The sequence below is a fragment of the Sinocyclocheilus grahami genome, unplaced genomic scaffold (genome assembly GCF_001515645.1).
Source record: "Sinocyclocheilus grahami isolate Dianchi unplaced genomic scaffold, SAMN03320097.WGS_v1.1 scaffold1034.1, whole genome shotgun sequence".
In the NCBI taxonomy this organism is placed as follows: domain Eukaryota; kingdom Metazoa; phylum Chordata; class Actinopteri; order Cypriniformes; family Cyprinidae; genus Sinocyclocheilus; species Sinocyclocheilus grahami.
Genome location: NW_015506213.1, coordinates 651,339 through 670,793, shown reverse-complemented (window position 1 = coordinate 670,793; position 19,455 = coordinate 651,339). Strand labels below are relative to the sequence as shown.

Sequence of the window (19,455 nt, the reverse complement as noted above, 5' to 3'; positions counted from 1 at the left end):
AGCCCGTCCAATTTAGAGCTAAATCGTGGCTACATATAGACCATGTCATGCAATGACACCTATATCTTTGTAGATATTATTGACACTGCGAACATGATGGGATAAACCATCTCATGAGCTGTCTGGCCAAACACTACAGTGATTCAAGTTTGACTATAAGTGGGCTACAGATAGCCGCTCGGACTACGAGCTAAATCGTGGCTATGCTCAGGCTACGTATTGAACATGTCAAAGAAATGAAACCAAACACCTTGTAAACGCTGTTACTTTGCTTACATGATGGAATATCATACATCTCAAGTTATTTTGCCAAAAAACGACATGAAACCAAATTCAAGGTTATTTGGGCTAGAAGTGGGTTACACATAGCCGGACTATATCGGGTCTATACTTAACCGAGACGTTGAAATGATGGCTATTGCTTGCTGGATAGCTATGATACTGTTTTTGAAATGAAATCTCTGCATAGCTAATGGTTAGAGAGTCTGACTCATAACCCAAAGGTTGTGGGTTCGAGTCTCGTACCGGCAGGGATTGTAGGTGGGGGGAGTGAATGTACAGCGCTCTCTTCCACCTTCAATACCACGACTGAGGTGCCTTTGAGCAAGGCACCGAACCCCCAACTGCTCCCCGGGCGCCGCAGCATAAATGGCTGCCCACTGCTCCGGGTGTGTGTTCACGGTGTGTGTGTGTTCACTGCTGTGTGTGTGCACTTTGGATGGGTAAATGCAGAGCACTAATTCTGAGTATGGGTCACCATACTTGGCCACATGTCACTTCTTCACTGGCATCTAACAATGCCTTAGAAAAACAGGTAATCTTAAAAAATAAAGCACATACACAAACCCAAATAGGAAATAAAAGAGTTATGAAATAAGCATGTGTCCTAAACTCCTGAAACATTGCTGTCTCACATTACAGAGCAGTCACTGCAATCTATGAAAGAAGGCAATTACATCTGTATGCGTGTGAAAATATTCAGATGCAACTGAATATCACACTTTCTAATACTCCCCCTTTGTAATCTTTAACATTTTCTTAAGTAACTGTACTTTAATTACACATTGTGTTCTCAGTAACTGTAACAGACTAAAATTAATTTTGTAATTAAATGACGCAATTTAGTTACTTCCCAACAATGGTAACCATGTTTTTTTTGTATAATCAGTTTTACTACAAATACCATGCTTCAACTATGTTTAGTGTGGCAAAACCATGGTTAATTTGTGGTTACCATGGTTTTTTTTGTACTAAAGCCATGGTTAATTTTCATAATATCATAAAATAATATCCAGATATCAATGAACTATTATTATTTGACTGTAGTAACTGTGCTATAGAGCACAACAGTGAGGAAAGGTTTGTCCAAAGACACTCATATTTAATCATAGCCTAATGTACTTTAAAGACAGTAATAATGTACGATGTGATAATACACGTTTCTGTATGCGTCACAGGTCTGATTTCAGCTCATTTCTTAATATAAATATACATTTTTAAATGGTACTTGCCAAAGTGAAGGACACAACCCATAAACACAAGGATGATCAGCACAGAATCCCATGATGCTTTGCAAATAACACAATCAGCTGTCTTCAGTTCTCAAACTATTTTGCAGCAAACTGAAAACAGTAATATCATAAGAGTTCGATAACTTTCATTTTTCTAATCGCATATCTGATCGGTTTCAGGTTTTTCAGCTCTTCAAGGAGGATTCTCTTCTAAAATGCTTCTTAAAATGAAAAAGCTCAGCTCGTCACGTATTACAGCATGAATGTGAAGAGCTCAGATGCAAAAGCCTCTAAGTGCCACCTGAAATCTGTTCTCTTTTGCCTGATAGAAATGCTCACTTTAGAAGAAAACTGGCACTTAGAGGCGTTTGCTTCTGAACTCTTCATATTCACTTCCACGTGTGGGATTTGTTACTCTTCTCTTTTCTCCAGAATCGGCATGGTTTCACATCTGCATGACAGATACGGGCTATGAACACATCCACACTGGTTATGTATGGAATGCCAATCCTGACATAATTAGAACTAAATAAACGTACAAAGAAATGTAAAAAAGCTAATATAAATAAATAAATATATATTTGGCTGTAGATCTAAAGGCTAATTTTCTTAACTTTTATTAGACTGCAGATCGGAAAAAAAACCCTTGCTATGTGTGCTGCGTTAAGCTAACTGAGTCTTGTCATAGCACTTGCATATCATTGCTCTTTTGTTGGTTCTGATGGCTTCAGTTGTCCTCATGTGTAAGTCTCTTTGGATAAAAGCGTCTGCTAAACGACTAAATGTAAATGTAAGAGCCACGGGTATTCATTTTATTGCCTTTTTTTATTCTCAAAGATGGGTAGCTGCTGACTTGCATTTTATGAATCACCAAGGAGAAGGTTTCAGCTAAAAATCTTCTTTACTAGGAGTCAGCTGCATCTTGGATGGCCTGAGAGCGAGTTTATTAGCAGCAAGTGTTCATCTTTGGGTGAACTATGCCTTTAACTGGATCCGAACGATAAGCTCTGTGCTGTGAGAGGCTAAACTCCACCTGATCTCTGTGACGGTGGCTGTGTACACGGCTCCGAACTCCAGCTGCTGCTCCTGCTGCAGAACAGAAGACAAGCGTCAGAGTCTGACACGGGACATCATCAGAGCAGCTGATCATCACACTCACATCATCTCTGCAGACGGCTCGGATCAACTCCTGCGCTTCACTCATGGCGCCGGGCGTCGGAGCAAACACAGAGAACGTCTCCTCATCCACCTGAGAGATGGTCACACCTGCCAGAGAGCAAGAGCAGAGCTTCATCTCACACACACGCACACATATATGCACACACATACATACACGCACACTCACACACCTGTCTGAGCCTGCAGTCTGCGCAGATTGAATCCTCCCGGACCCACAAACAGAGCTCGTCTAGATAGAGGCACTTTGACGTTCTCTGTGGAAACGAGCTCATGTCAGGATCAGAAAAATAAAACAGCAGCAGAAACCACACGAGCAGGAACTCATCATACCAACGAGAGGGCCGTTCTCCTTCCTGGAGCTCCTGGGTTTGGAGATGACCTTGTTCATGATGCCTAAGATCTCCCGTTTGGCCACTGAAAGGAAACGCAGCAAACGTCACGTCACACACTCACGGTGTAGGTCACGCGATGCTCGCTGAGTGAAGAGTACCTGTGGCCTGCTGTATGGCCTCCATCACGATCTTCAGAGGAAGCCCCGGGATCTTAATGTCCGCCTGTGGAGACAGACATTAGTGATCACTAGGGATGTAAGTTAACCATATCAAAATATCACCATACAATAATATCACGATATGAAGTCCACCATAGGATATTTATTGCAAAAGTAAAAAAAAAATAATAATAGATCTACTACTTGTCGGTTCACCAAATAAATGTTGCTCCTTTCTGTCCTGACAATGTTAACATTGCTGGGATCTTGGTTTGACCTTCTACTATCATTAAAATCCTGGGTATAACCTTTGACTCCTCTCTCTCCTTCCTACCTCACATTTCTCCTCTCACTAAATCTGCCTCCTTTCACCTCCGTAATATCGCTCGCTTACGTCCCTTCTTAAATATCAGTGATGCTGAGACACTGGTTCATGCCGAACTTTGTTCTCTGCCCCCACACTCTGCAATTCTATTCCCAAACACATTTGTGATCTTTCTTCATTACAAGATTTCAAAACCCGCCCTAAAACACATATTGTCCTCTCTTGTCTGCTGTCATGTTTATCTGTTTTGATATTGTAAAGCGACCTTGGGTTTGCAGAAAGGTGCTATATAAAATAAACGTATTATTATTAAAGCACACTACTGTAAGGCTGTAATTAAATGAGGTAATTAATTGGCCGGTTCAATCAAACCGCACAGGGCAGCAGTAGGACAGTACTGCGGTCATGAGACGATACCTGCATCCATGAGCGCTAAACTGCCGCCACACACCGAGGCCATGGAGGACGAGCCTGTGGACACACAGAGCAGAGACAGAGCATGAGCTCAGGGGTCATCCTCCTCAGACGCTGAGAGCGGCGAGAGACGCACCGTTGGACTCCAGCACCTCAGACGTGACGCGGATGGTGAAGGGGAAATCTGGAGGAACGACGGGCCTCAGTGCCTTCTCCGCCAGCGCTCCTGAACACACACACACACACACACACACACCGCTGAGACTCGGAGGGGAAGGAGACGAGCGTCTTACAGAGGAAGCACACTCACCGTGACCCAGCTCCCGCCGGTTCGCTCCTCCCATCTTCCCGATCTCATTGGTGGCATACGGAGGAAACTAAAGAGACGCTCAGTGAGTGAAGGTGAACTGTACAGCCTGAGCTAAACATGCAGAGTAAAGCGTCACTCACTTCATAGTGCAGCATGAAGTTCTTGTCTTTGACTCCACTAGAAGAAAACGAATGTCACATCAGTCAAACCTTCACTAGTCAACATTTACAGCTCACAGCTCAGATGAACTGACCAGTGAAATGAGAGGAAAGCCTTTGCTGGAACAGGACGAAGTGTGTGTTTATCTTCAGCATCTCCTCGTAGACCGACGGCGACGCTTCATCACAGCCATCATGTGATGTCATTGCCGTAATGTTAATGACATTAACATCAATCCGCAAATAAATCACGGTGTTGTCAAGATTGTAGAAAAGCCAGGGAATATCAGAGCGTGTTACCTACATGGCTGGACTTACCATTGGGCTTTACATTTCTTTACAGAGGATGATTCTATATTATATTAATGTTCCATTAGATTATGCGATCTGAAGAGCTCTCTTCGTCTCCCTGACATCACACACAGTGGGGCAGAAATGTCACCAAAATGATTTAAAAAAATAAAAATGGAATGAGTTTCTGTTTTTATGACATACGCCTATGATATAGGAGTTCAAGAGCATCACACAAACAAGAGTCCCGTTTTTCTATCGCAAATGTACAATAAACTATATGTTACTGAGTAACTTCCAGACACAAAACAGACCAGTTGCTTAGCACAGAGTGCTGACTGATTCTATCACTGCAGGCGTCTGCCAAGCTCAATGAATTAGCATTTTAAACGAATCGGTTGATTTAAGGATTCAACTCACTCGTTAAGACAGTCACTTGCTGCCACCTACTGCTGGCTGTAGTTACATATTCTAAAAAAGTAGCTTGTTTCATTTTTGAAGTCTACATTAAAATGCTATGTTTAAATTGAACACAATCCATCGATGGATTTTGTTGATAGTGATTTCATTTGATTGTTAATAGCTAACGTGTCTTTTTATTCGGATTGAATTGATTGATTAAATTTAAGAACCTGACATAAGTATATGACAGTACATTTTTATGATACTACTACTACATCTCTGGCTTTATTTCAGGGTTTTAATCTGAGAGAACACATCTTGTTTATCGTATTATAATGACTATTTAATATTACATATAAACTTTGTTTGGGATAGACATGTTGCATATTAATTGTACTGTATATGTAGCCTACTACATAACCTCAAAACATATTTTAATGCTTGTGTATTTTGTGTTACTCCATAATGATGCTGTTCTAGTTGAAGGCATTGAAATGTATAGGTATGGGGCCCAAACATAACCAATGAACTAAACATGAACTAAACAGCAAATGATGGAGCAAGTTATTTCATGCTGCTGAGGGATTATGAAAACAGTTTTGTCTTGATCACATATCTTAGAATAACATGCACTGATGATTGGTTCACAGTGAGAGCAGGAACATGCTTTGAATGAGTGATTTTTCATTGCTCAGAGTAAATGATGATTGAGTGTGTTACTGACCTGAGCGCGGTGGTTATCGCGTCTGATTTCATACTGGACTCCAGAGAGTCAAACGTGACGGAGCACAGCACCTGCACACACATTCACAGCAGACAACGCTGGACAAATCAGATGAAAACTGCCATCTAAGTCTGATGTGCTACAGAGACGGGGCCAGTGCTGACCTGTGTCTGACCCCTCTGGAAGAGAGCCGAGCCGTGGAGAGGCTTGAAGATGTCCACCTCGCAGGAAATGTTGCGCAGAGACGTCAGATCTCTGCCGTCACACCTGTCACATGACGCAGCACACGTGTGTGTTACTGTTGAGCAGATTCTTACACCGCTGCATCTGTCAGTGGATCTCTCTCTAATATATCTGCACATAGACGGATCCGCTGACAGACGCTCATTAGCGGGAAACAGACGTTTCTAAAGTTTCAGTACCGAATGGTGTCGCGGTCGGTATTTTGACAACACTAGAACACAAACATCAGAGCGTGAATTACCGCCTGTATTCACTGAGAATCAGATTCCTGAAGACCTCTCTGGAGACGCCGTTGAAGGCCTCCACCACCTCGAAGGACTCTGACTGCGGGAACCTCTCTAGAGACGGCACACAGCAGCGTTACACACAGAGCAAACACACGGTCATAACGGCTGATGAACGCCACGCACCTCTGATGTGCTCCTCCGCCTCCAGACGGATCTTATTGATCGCTTCATCTCGGGAGATCTGGGAAAACACGCACACTTAAAGAGCAGTTCATCTGCTCACCCTCAGATCATCCCAGATCAGGATGAGTTTGTTTCTTCATCAGTTCCAATGGATGCTCTGCAGTGAATGGGTGCCGTCAGAATGAGAGTACAATAATCCACAGCACTCCAGTCCATCAGTTAACATCTGGAGAAGACAAAAGCTGAAACACATCCAGCATTAAGATGTTTTTAACTCAAATACATTGAATCCATAATAACGCTTCCTCCAGTGAAAAAGCTCATCTGCTGTTGTCTCTCGCATCAGAATCCAGTCACATATATGTTTAGAGCTGTTTAAACACTGCTTGATCTGTGCAGATTTCTCTCCTGATTCACACCAGAACACTGACTCACTGGAGGAAGAGTTATTATGGATTATGGACTCTATGTATTTTAGTTAAAAACGTCTTAATGCTGGATTAGTTTCAGCTTTAGTCTTCTCCAGATGTTAACTGATGGACTGGAGTGCTGTGGATTATTGTGATGTCTTTATCAGCTGTTTGGACTCTCATTCTGACGGCACCCATTCACTGCAGAGCATCCATTGCTGAGACTTATCCTGATCTGGGACGGCCTGAGGGTGAGCACATCTTCAGTTTTGGGTGAACTGTTCCTGTAACACCGCATGAGATCAGACACAGGGTGCCGGTGTGACGCTGACACGCACCTTGTCGTGTGTGAAGTCCGTAAATACAGCGTAGATCTTATCAGACGCCAACCTGAGGAGAAAACAGCCAATCACACTCTCACACAGAGAAGTCACGAGGAACAATCAGCGCATCAGAAGAATGCATTTAGACAGCGCAGGATTATGAGTCACAAGCCCAGCTCATATTGCACTATATTTGGCACAGAATACTGAAGCTCAGTTAACGTCCCATGCTGTATGTCTTGTTGTGGTGTGTGTGGAGTCTCACTGGCGTGTGTAGTCCAGCATCTCGGCGGAGGCGGTGAAGAGTCTGGCAGGAGAGCGTTTGCTGATCTTCATGTCTCTGCTCATCTGCTGGATGGCCAGGATGATCTGCTGCGTGTGCTTGACGCCGAGCTTCACTGCGTGACTGAAGTCCTGCTGCAGGACGTTCTCCGCCGCCGCCTCCATCATCACTACATACACATACACACACACTGGCGTGTGTAGTCCAGCATCTCGGCGGAGGCGGTGAAGAGTCTGGCAGGAGAGCGTTTGCTGATCTTCATGTCTCTGCTCATCTGCTGGATGGCCAGGATGATCTGCTGCGTGTGCTTGACGCCGAGCTTCACTGCGTGACTGAAGTCCTGCTTTCTCCGCCTCTCCGCCGCCGCCTCCATCATCACTACATACACATACACACACACACACACACACACACACACACACACACACACACACAGTGAGTCAGAGCAGGGCATGATGGGTAACGCAGAGCGCTGCTGAGCTCACACTCACCCACTTGGCTGGACGGGGCTCCGGCGATCACCAGGTTGAGTTTGCTGCCGCTCATCTCTGAGCGTGTGGGGTTGATGAGGAACTCTCCGTCCACGAGGCCCACACGCACCGCTCCTGAAACACAGCCAGCGTCACACACACACATACACACTCGCTGCATTCGTGAGAGTGTGACGCTGCACTCACCAATGGGTCCGTTCCAGGGGATATCAGACAGAGCCAGAGCCGCAGACGCTGAGAAACGAGCGACAGGATCAGACACTCACACACACTCTCTCTTACACACGCACACACACACTCTCACTCTCTCTCTCACACACACACACACACACACACCTGTGACAGAGACACTCATACCTCCATTGATGGCCAGAATGTCAGGGTCGTTGACTCCATCTGCGGCTAAGATGTTACACAGCACCTTCAGCACAAACACACGAGCGTTAGTCCAGAGACACGAGTGATTCACACTAGCTGGGTTTCCATCCAAAGATGCGAATTAAACTTGTGCACAAAACTGGAATATCACTTAAAACATAGCACCGTTTCCATCCCATGAGTCCAAGAGAACAAAAGCATAACTTCCTGATAAACTGTCACTAAATATCACTAAGAAAACTAGGAGAAGCCACTGAATATAATAATCTTCATGTATGATAAATGACTTGCGGCTCAGAGCGAGCAGACGAAACACAATGCTTTCGGAGGCGGATGCTGCAAGCAGCAGCACCAGTTCGGTTTTCTTTTGGAATCCATGTTGGCTGATTATATCATAAACTCTAGGCTGTATAGAGGCAGCTCAGTTAACAGCACACCGGTTTACAATCTGTGATTACGACATGGTGGAAAACGAGTTTATCTTTCATTTCCAATGTGAATATCATGTGTTCTCTTAAATTCTTTATTGTCAGATGTGTGCTGAACGTAAACTCCTCTTATAGGAACGTCAGCGTTCGAAGTGAATTTATCGGAGAATATTCTTAAATAAGGAAATCTATTCAGTGATTGGTCCATGCCTGTCGTCATCCAAAATCCTGTTTGTGGCACAGCAGTGAACCCTCTCTAAGACGGACACTTCAGATTTAGTCTTACGCTTACTTCGCTTCCATTACGACTGAGATGCTTGATACTTTTTTACTCTTAAGGCCACTCCTAGCAGTGTTCTTGTGAGTAACTCTCAGAGGCTTGATAAACACGGGCCCAGATATTAACAAGCCGTGACTCGAGAGACGATGACGAGAGATCACATGAGCGTCACACCTGTGTGTCGTAGAAGTATCCGGCGGGAAACAGCGGCCTGATGGAGCGATCTGCACAAACACACACACACACACAGCATCAGACAGGAGCGCATTACTAACATACGAGAGAGAGTGTGTGTGTGTGTGTGTGTGAGAGAGAGAGTGTCAGTGTGTGTGTGTGTGTGAGAGAGAGAGAGAGAGAGAGTGTGTATGTGTGAGAGTGTGTGTGTATGTGTGTGAGAGTGAGTGTGTGTATGTGTGAGAGTGAGTGTGTGTGTGTGTGTGTGTCGCACCGATCAGACGGCTGGTCAGGATCTCGGAGTCTGTGGTGCCCAGTTCTCGTCTCAGGTAGTTGGTGGGGATTCGTCCTGCAGCCGCTGCTTTCTGCCTGTAATCCACCTGAACACAGAGAGATCACATGACTGCTGCCCCACACTCTCACTGACAGCTTTAATAAAACACATACGTGTGTAGAGCTGTCACTCACCACGAGCGGCATGAACTGAGCGGCAGCCGGTTTGGTCTTACTGACCGCGGTCACCATCACTGACGTCTCACCCAGCTACAACACACGCATGATCAGAAGTGAACACACTTCACTGGATCCAGCAGACTCACCACGTGTGCATGCATGCACGCATATACATATACACACACACACACACACACGCTCTCTCTCACACTCACACACACACACTCACTCTCTCTCTCACACACACACACACACACACACACACACACACACACACACACACACACCTTGATCACCGCACAGCCGTCAGCGAAGCGGGCCAGTTTTCCAGTGGAGATCTCCATCCTCCTGCACACAGTAACACCACCACACAGTGAGGCAACACCACAGTAATACCATGGTACTGATGGATTGGCATACGCCGGCGGCGCTGTAAGGTACTTGTATAGTTATCTTCAGTGTGTGTTGTTCAGCGCTCATCAGCACTGACTGACTGATGAAGAGTCTCTCACCTGTCCGCTAAACTCACTGCCACTGTCCGCTCATGAAAGCCTCTGACAGCCGCGAGCCGAGCCTTCATCCCCCACCTCATCCTCATCATCATCATCATCTCTCTCATCCTAACACTCAGCGAACATCACAACACACTCACACTCACACACACATGCAGCGGGCACTGGGCCGCCATGACAGTACGAGTGCGCAGCTACAGCAAGAGCACGTTACGGCGCTGCGTTTCAAAATAAAAGTCGCCACTTTTATCGTTTAATACGGAACACCACTCACGTTACACTACCAAGAAAATATTACAATTATATAAAATATAAAACATAATATTTTAATTTCATATAAATACAATATTTATTAAAATCAATTCAGTTCAAAAGATCATCAATTGTTTTATTTTATTATCAATATTTTATTGCAAATCACAGGCCTGTGTCACTTAGGCAGTTTAAGTGGCTACCTAGGTTTTAGTTCCCTTTCGAACCTCTCTGCCGTAGAGGAACACATATGGGGGAACACTCCTGTTTTACTCTGCACTGAAACCTGGGGCCTGTACCATGATGGTAGATGAACACAGATTCAGAGTTACAGCATTAGTTTCGAGTTGACAAAACCAAACCACTCCAGTCCGGCTTTATTGGTACCATGATGCTGTTCATCAACTTTCTTTGTCAACTCCTGAGCATGAATGTGTGACATCAGTGGCAAACAGCCAATCACAAGCCTTGCAGCACAGAGCATGTGTGAGTCACTTCTCTGCAAGACAGCCAGAGAGATTCAAAACTCTTTTCTTAAAGGTGCAGTAGGAGATCTTGGAAAATGCTAACTTTATCCTGATAGCACTGAAAGCGAACGTCCCACCCTCCCTGCAATCACGTCCAAAACCACACCCCCTGAACGCATTTACACTCACAGATCAGAGACAACATTACTACCGCTCAGTGAGGAGGGAGCGATGAACACTGTGTAGGGATCATATCGATCTGAACACAGTTCATGCACGTAGCTCACTTCTAACGAGCTGGCGCGAGGACTAGATTAACCGCTGGGCTACATCATGCGTCATTCACCGGTGAGAAAACTTTAAAAGTACTACAATAGCAGGAAGAAAGATGGGGTTGTTGATGTTTGCCTGCCATCCTCGCTCTGTCTGCACAGCGTGCGTGAACGCGCTGATGACGATCCTGTCTGCGCGAACCCGGTGCGCAGAGGTATGCAGATACATACGTTGACAGGCAGATAGGAAAGCATATTAAAACGCTCGGACCGAGCATTTTGATTGGACGAACATTTCTTGATCCTACGCCTTCCACAGAATATATAAATACAGATGAATACATTTAGACCACTTAACTTCATGCTTGCTATCGGGATGTGAAGAGCATAACAAAAACTGTTTCTGAAGACAATCACCTATTGCACCTTTAAAGGTTAAGAGCTCAAAGAATATGAGGAATATAAATGCATTTATACATTACTTGTCCATGAAAAAGGACAAATAAAATAAATGATCTTGCTCTGTTAGTGCAGTCACAAGTGAAACTTGTGAAGTTATATATAGCGATTTTTACATTTTTAAAGCGCTATCTATTGTTTCTACCACTTGATCTGTATTAATATTAATTTAAAAATAAAGGCTTTATAATAATTGTTACACTAAATTTGCTTGTGTGTAATGGATTAATGGTTATATAAATCATATTATATTTATATAAATCATATATACTGTAAATTGTTATCATTAAAGCCAGACAATTTTGTTGTATTTTTTTAAGGTACTTTAAAGTGACCTTTAATTTGTAGGAAGAGAAACTGGGGGAGTGACTTTTGTGTGTCAGACATGTGTCACTTTGCTCACGTCTGATTGGTCCAATTTCAGTTTGAGCAAATCAGACGTGAGCAAAGTGACACATGTCTGACACACAAAAGTCTGGCTTTAATGATAATTACTTATAATAAAGTTATTTTATATGATTTATATAATTGTATGATTTATATTATTATTAATCCATTACACACAAGCAATTTTAGTTTAACAGTTATTATAAATCATTTATTTTAAATGAATGTTAATGTATACAGATCAGATCATATGTAATATAAATAAGCTGTATAATCAATAGATAATGCTTTAAAATATCTACGTGACCTTACATGTTCGAGTCGCTTTCGCTGTATATAACAAGTTTCACTTGTGACTGCACTGATAAAGCAAGATCATTTCTTTTATTTGTCCTCTTTCATGAACAAGTTCTTTTTTCATTGTAAATGCATTTAAATTCATCATATTCTTCAATCTCTTAACCTTTAGCAAAACCTTTAACCAAGGCTCGTGATTGGCTGTTCGCCAGTGATGTCACACATTCATGTGCACGCGCTCCACAAAGTCAGGATCAGAGCCTGAGTTGACAAAGAAAGTTGATGAACAGCATCATGGTACCAATAAAGCCGGACTGGAGTGGTTTGGTTTTGTCAACTCGAAACTAATGCTGTAACTCTGAATCTGTTCATCTATCATCATGGTACAGGCCCCAGGTTACCCGTGGAGTGTAAGTTACTAAGGCAACGAACGCTGCTAAAAGCCAACTTTCATGGTACCTAAAACCCAGGATTGGTGCAAGCTAAACTGAAACTTACCTGGCTAGCCAGCTAATCTGGCTTCATGGTAAAATTGTTATCATTAAAGCCAGACAATTTTGTTGTATTTTTTTAAGGTACTTTAAAGTGACCTTTAATTTGTAGGAAGAGAAACTGGGGGAGTGACTTTTGTGTGTCAGACATGTGTCACTTTGCTCACGTCTGATTGGTCCAATTTCAGTTTGAGCAAATCAGACGTGAGCAAAGTGACACATGTCTGACACACAAAAGTCTGGCTTTAATGATAATTACTTATAATAAAGTTATTTTATATGATTTATATAATTGTATGATTTATATTATTATTAATCCATTACACACAAGCAATTTTAGTTTAACAGTTATTATAAATCATTTATTTTAAATGAATGTTAATGTATACAGATCAGATCATATGTAATATAAATAAGCTGTATAATCAATAGATAATGCTTTAAAATATCTACGTGACCTTACATGTTCGAGTCGCTTTCGCTGTATATAACAAGTTTCACTTGTGACTGCACTGATAAAGCAAGATCATTTCTTTTATTTGTCCTCTTTCATGAACAAGTACTTTTTTCATTGAAAATGCATTTAAATCCATCATATTCTTCAATCTCTTAACCTTTAGCAAAACCTTTAACCAAGGCTCGTGATTGGCTGTTCGCCAGTGATGTCACACATTCATGTGCACGTGCTCCACAAAGTCAGGATCAGAGCCTGAGTTGACAAAGAAAGTTGATGAACAGAATCATGGTACCAATAAAGCCGGATTGGAGTGGTTTGGTTTTGTCAACTCGAAACTAATGCTGTAACTCTGAATCTGTTCATCTACCATCATGGTACAGGCCCCAGGTTACCCGTGGAGTGTAAGTTACTAAGGCAACGAACGCCGCTAAAAGCCAACTTTCATGGTACCTAAAACCCAGGATTGGTGCAAGCTAAACTGAAACTTACCTGGCTAGCCAGCTAATCTGGCTTCATGGTACAGGCCCCAGATTTGTTCACGTTTGTGTACGTTTTGTTCAAAAGTGACCCATTTTGTTCACGTTTGTTCAGACTGTTGTTTGACTGCCGGCCACAAAGCAGTGACTCTCTCGCTGGATAGTAGATGCAATAGCCTTGGCTTATGAAACAGAGTAAAAAGGTATGTTAAATTATTGCATAAATGGGGACAGCGCCATCTATGTGGTGCATAATGTGATTTAGTCACAATAAAGATATTTCTTTATTGTGACTATATTTCAATGAATATTTTGGGACGTGTTTGGCGTCGAGTGTGTTGCTCAATATTGAGTTATAATGTGTTTATATTACGAGACCTGATTGTAATCAATTTGTTTGTTGTCTTGTGTTTTAAGTAGAAATGGTTTATTCTCTTACTGAATCAGTGAAATCCTACTTACACACTCTGTCTCCATTGTGCAGGTATGTTGTTAAATGTTTGATTCCAAATGAGTTGCTCAAGTTATCTGCTAGGTGGGGATGTTTCCCTTAACTGTGAGTTTAATTGTATTGCTCTGTATTTCATTGAGGATCTTCATTCATTGACTTGTGATTTATAATTAATTGAAAGTGTGTGTCATCTATATTCAAACTGTTAATATTTAAAAACGAAACTCTATACTATCACAAAGTAAAAAATAATTTGAGTGACAGAGTTAAAAAAGATAACTGTTTAAAATTAAACAGAGCAGAGTTAAAGAAGCATTGCTGTGGAAATGGTTTATTCTCTTACTGAATCAGTGAAATCCTATTTACACACACTGTCTCCATTGTGCAGAAAGCAGACCGCCCAGGCAAGACCGTCACACTTACGCTTCAGAAGGCTTACGATGCCCTATAGGTGTGAGGGCACACTCCACAAGGGGTATGGCCTCCTCCTGGGCTTGGTCCAGCGGGATCTCTATTGGTGAGGTTTTTGCGACCGCCGGCTGGTCCTCGCTGTCCAAATTTGCCAGATTTGACAACTTAGACGTCCCTGCCCTGCAGGCGTGGGTTCTTTCTGTTTTATTGCCATTCTTCCCTTCTGGGTGAAGCTGGTTATATTCGTGCTTCTCAGCTACTAGCTTGGGGTACAATGTGCTCATGTTCTTAGCGGCCCTTATCTTAGCATCCGAGAGTTTATTCTGTATCTGCTCATAGCGCGGCGTGATTGGATGCAACCATGCAACAGGTGAGACCGTTCGAAAGGGAACGCTCCGGTTACTGATGTAACCTCGGTTCCCTGAGATAAGAGAATGAGCGTTGCATCATTTGCATAATTTGAGTGACAGAGTTAAAAAAGATAACTGTTTAAAATTAAACAGAGCAGAGTTAAAGAAGCATTGCTGTGGAAATGGTTTATTCTCTTACTGAATCAGTGAAATCCTATTTACACACACTGTCTCCATTGTGCAGAAAGCAGACCGCCCAGGCAAGACCGTCACACTTACGCTTCAGAAGGCTTACGATGCCCTATAGGTGTGAGGGCACACTCCACAAGGGGTATGGCCTCCTCCTGGGCTTGGTCCAGCGGGATCTCTATTGGTGAGGTTTTTGCGACCGCCGGCTGGTCCTCGCTGTCCAAATTTGCCAGATTTGACAACTTAGACGTCCCTGCCCTGCAGGCGTGGGTTCTTTCTGTTTTATTGCCATTCTTCCCTTCTGGGTGAAGCTGGTTATATTCGTGCTTCTCAGCTACAAGCTTGGGGTACAATGTGCTCATGTTCTTAGCGGCCCTTATCTTAGCATCCGAGAGTTTATTCTGTATCTGCTCATAGCGCGGCGTGATTGGATGCAACCATGGAACAGGTGAGACCGTTCGAAAGGGAACGCTCCGGTTACTGATGTAACCTCGGTTCCCTGAGATAAGAGAATGAGCGTTGCATCATTTGCCGCACTATAAGCTGCACATGAATTGATGACTGTCGCTTCAGTCGAATGATCTGATGAATGGCGCTCCGAACCAACTTATATAGTGGTCAGCTCCGCCCTTTCTGGCACACTATCATTGGTTTGTGCAGCTACACAAACGTGAACAAATCAGGCTTTAGTACAGAGTAAAATAGGAGTTTTCCATGCAACGCTTGTTCCCTTATCTCAGGGAACCGAGGTTACATCAGTAACCAGAGCGTTTAGTTTGAGAGATCTGGTGTATTGTCTCAAGACTGGTTCTGGCATGTTAATGTCAATGTAACGACAACAGACAGTCTGGGTAATTTATGGAAAAATAAAGAATTATGTTTATTTCTACTCTACAATGTGTAGTAGGCTATGCATAGATTATAATAGTGAATAAACAGTGGTGTATAAGTGTGTATTTTGACCACATTTTCCATGTAAAGCAGAATGAGTTTAAAACTACTGTAGCAATAAATAAATAACAAACACAAGACGCAAGTGTTAACAGGTCAGAGGTTTATGCTATTTCATAAGTTAGTATCACATTTCAATGGAAATGCAGAGAACAGGAGAAGAAGGGCAGTTTTTTAAGCATATTTCATGAGTTAAATATACTGTATTCTGAAGCACAGTATAAAAAAACTTAAATGAGATATTTGAAAAAGAACTCTGGTCAAAATTAGAGAACACTTACAGATACCTCCAAGTTATTAGTGTTAATCTGGAACCTGGTGCTAATTTCCTTAATTATATGACCAACCTTATTTCACTGGCAGCATTCCTCTAATTTCCACTGAGATTGAAAGATTGCGGGACGCTCTAAGGTGACTGAAACCCTGTGACAGCAGGGAGTCCAGATGAAGGCCAATATCAGTCATAGCAAGAGAAGTTTGTCATTCCAAATCTGTGATTTCTAGAAAAATGCAGATTTACAATGTCACTATCTCATTCAAGTCCCCCAAAAAGGCTAGTCGTCCACAAAAGATCGCTGGAGAGTGCGGTGCTCCCAAATAAAGACTTCAGCGCTGAGCACAAAAGCCGCCTAGATCTTTCACATTAAATCTGTAGCTGCTTCCACTCTTGAACTGTTCTTGACTGAACAGGTTGAGGCGTAGGGAAATAGTTTAGATTCACTTCCTTGTTGCTGCCGCGTGTTTTGAGTTGAAGCTCCGTCAAGTTCATTCTTTATGGTCTATTTTTCAATCTTAAAATCAATTTTATATACCATAATTTTCGTTTCTATAACGTGTGAATATATTCCCCATTGTATTCTACAACAAAAACAATCAGAGTACCTTGTTATCACTAGTTTCATTTTGATTTGCCGAGGACAAGCTACAGGTAGTCCAAAATGCAGCGGCTAGAGTCCTTACCAGGTCAAGAAAATATGATCATATTACCCCAATTTTACAGTCTCTGCACTGGCTACCTGTTAAGTTCCGTATCAGTTACAAAATATTATTACTTGCCTATAAGGCCCTTAATGGGTTAGCTCCTGCATACCTAACTAGTCTTCTACCACGCTACAATCCATCACGCTCCCTAAGGTCGCAAAATTCTGGACTTTTGGTAGTACCTAGGATAGCAAAGTCCACTAAAGGAGGTAGAGCTTTTTCGCATTTGGCTCCCAAACTCTGGAATAGCCTTCCTGAACTTCCTTCGGGGTTCAGACACACTCTCTCTGTTTAAATCTAGATTAAAGACACATCTCTTTGGCCAAGCATTCAAATAATGCATCTCATAATCTTTTACTGCAGTCATAATCTTTTACTGCAGTTATATCTAATCAAATGCACATTATTATTCGTTAGTTTGGGTTAAACAAATCATTTTTGCTTGGTTGGAACAGCAGCTACGCTAATTATGTTTGTATTTGTTTCTCTGTCTTTTGCCACGGGATGTAACTAGGATTTACACAAGCTTCAGTCTGGATCCAGAACACCTGAGAAGAGATGATGCAACCCCTCAGAGGACCTCAGATGATGCCAACCCTGAAACAACATACAGAACTACCACATTTTGCTATAAGTTTGATTGCATCATATAATAATTGCTGTTCACCGTCTGTTTGATTACATGTCATTAATTAACTGCATGATTGCCATATGGACATCAACTTGAGATGATGAGCTACTACTAAATATAATGTAGAAACTTTAATGTTCTGTAAAGCTGCTTTTCAACAATTTGCATCGTGAAAAGTGCTATAAAAATAAACTCAAATTGAATTGAACTATCTCACCATTTGCCCCAAATTTTCATAGTCTTTTTCTTTCTTATTTTAAGCTCATATTTATTTGAGAAATGGATTCACAAATGTACTGTCTTTGAAATGATATTGAAGGGATCATTTCACCATAGTTCAAAGAATTTGTTAAAGTAGTGTTTTTTGTGTTATCTTTCTTTTGAACCAGATTTGAGTTCAGAGAAGTTGTGTTCATTAGTTTGTGTGAGATGCAAAACATTTCTAAACCAATGTTCCTAGTGTTTTATGTCGAGTTTTAGTTGACAGTAATTGTTAATATGGATGTATGTAACTGTTGGTATTTAAGCTATCTGGGTAATTTTTGGCAGATTTAACAAATTAATCATTATCAATTTAAGTCATTAGTTGATTTTAATTTATGGCTGCCAACATTACAGGAGTGGCGCCTGAACAGGGACCTGAAACATTGAAACTGAACATTTGAAAACTTAAAGATATTTCTTTGAACTTGACTTTGTTTCTTGAAGTAGTTTTTTAAATTTTTTTTTACTTTTGCGCTGTGAAACTGGACCTTTTGTGCTGTTTGGGGTTGGACACTGAACACTTTTGTGATGGTTTGAATTCTGGTTAACTGAGCTGTCCTGCTCCTGCAGTTCATCTAAAGGGAAGTGTGACTAATCAATATCACCCTTAGAACTGTGGATCCAATTTTGTTGGCAGAAAAATTGTTATGAATTTGTAAACCATTGTGGAAGTGTAACCAAACTGTAGTTTGTTATTTTCTGTTGCCCTATTTGGAAATGAGTAGTTATTTTTCCAAATTATATTTCACTGCTGGTCATATATTCTCTATATAACCATGTATGTCACAAATAAAAAATCTTGAATCTTGAATCTTATTTTAAAACACCTGGAAACATGTGACATGTCATTTTCAAGAAAGCGCAGCCAAATCACCCCACACCACTCCTCCTACACTTCCTCCTCATCCACACCCAACATCTGTGGTCAGGACTGATCCTCTGACACTAATCTTTCTGACATTTAAGGCTGCGTTTACACTGCAAGTCTTAATGCACAGATCCGATCTTTTGACCATATCCGATTTTTTGGCACGTCTGTTTACATTCACTTTAGACACGACTGGTATCCGATATCTGTGTTTACATTAATTCCCACCCAAAAGGATTGTCTGCAGTGATCGCTTTACTATGCACATGGTAGACCCTCGGGTTTTAAATGGCCATGCTTTCAAAATTATGTATATAATTCACGTCGAATGGCCATTATTATTTGCCAGCATGGACAACGGCTGTCATGGATGTTTTACAGCACAAAATCTGACTGAACGGATAAAGACCGGAAAATAACGGTAATTTTAACTTGTTAGACTATTTTATCTACAGCTCGTTAGAGGTAGAATTCTTTAGTGAAATAAGGTTGATATTTATTGAAATGAAGTCGAATTAAGGAGAGAGAGAGAGAGAGAGAGAGAGAGAGAGAGAGAACGAACTAACACATGCACCCACGTGCGAGCGAGCGATTGTGAAGCATTGCAAACAA

General features: G+C 41.9%; 1 protein-coding gene across 1 annotated transcript; it reads right to left on the bottom strand.

Annotated features, from left to right (window-relative positions):
• Positions 1-2,392: 2,392 nt before the first annotated feature.
• On the bottom strand, positions 2,393-15,510 carry pnpt1 (polyribonucleotide nucleotidyltransferase 1, mitochondrial). The gene is made up of 25 exons (XM_016251205.1): positions 15,255-15,510; positions 14,638-15,030; positions 10,190-10,313; positions 9,965-10,025; positions 9,693-9,767; positions 9,499-9,604; positions 9,225-9,274; positions 8,322-8,385; positions 8,151-8,198; positions 7,965-8,078; positions 7,456-7,642; positions 7,206-7,257; positions 6,458-6,515; positions 6,289-6,385; positions 5,969-6,071; positions 5,805-5,875; positions 4,370-4,406; positions 4,230-4,296; positions 4,056-4,145; positions 3,918-3,976; positions 3,181-3,259; positions 3,021-3,104; positions 2,861-2,944; positions 2,671-2,777; positions 2,393-2,600 (listed from the first exon to the last, which is right to left on the bottom strand). Exons 1-25 carry the CDS (start codon positions 15,508-15,510, stop codon positions 2,487-2,489), a joined length of 2,580 nt encoding a protein of 859 aa, XP_016106691.1. The 3' UTR covers positions 2,393-2,486.
• Between the last annotated feature and the right edge of the window lie 3,945 nt (positions 15,511-19,455).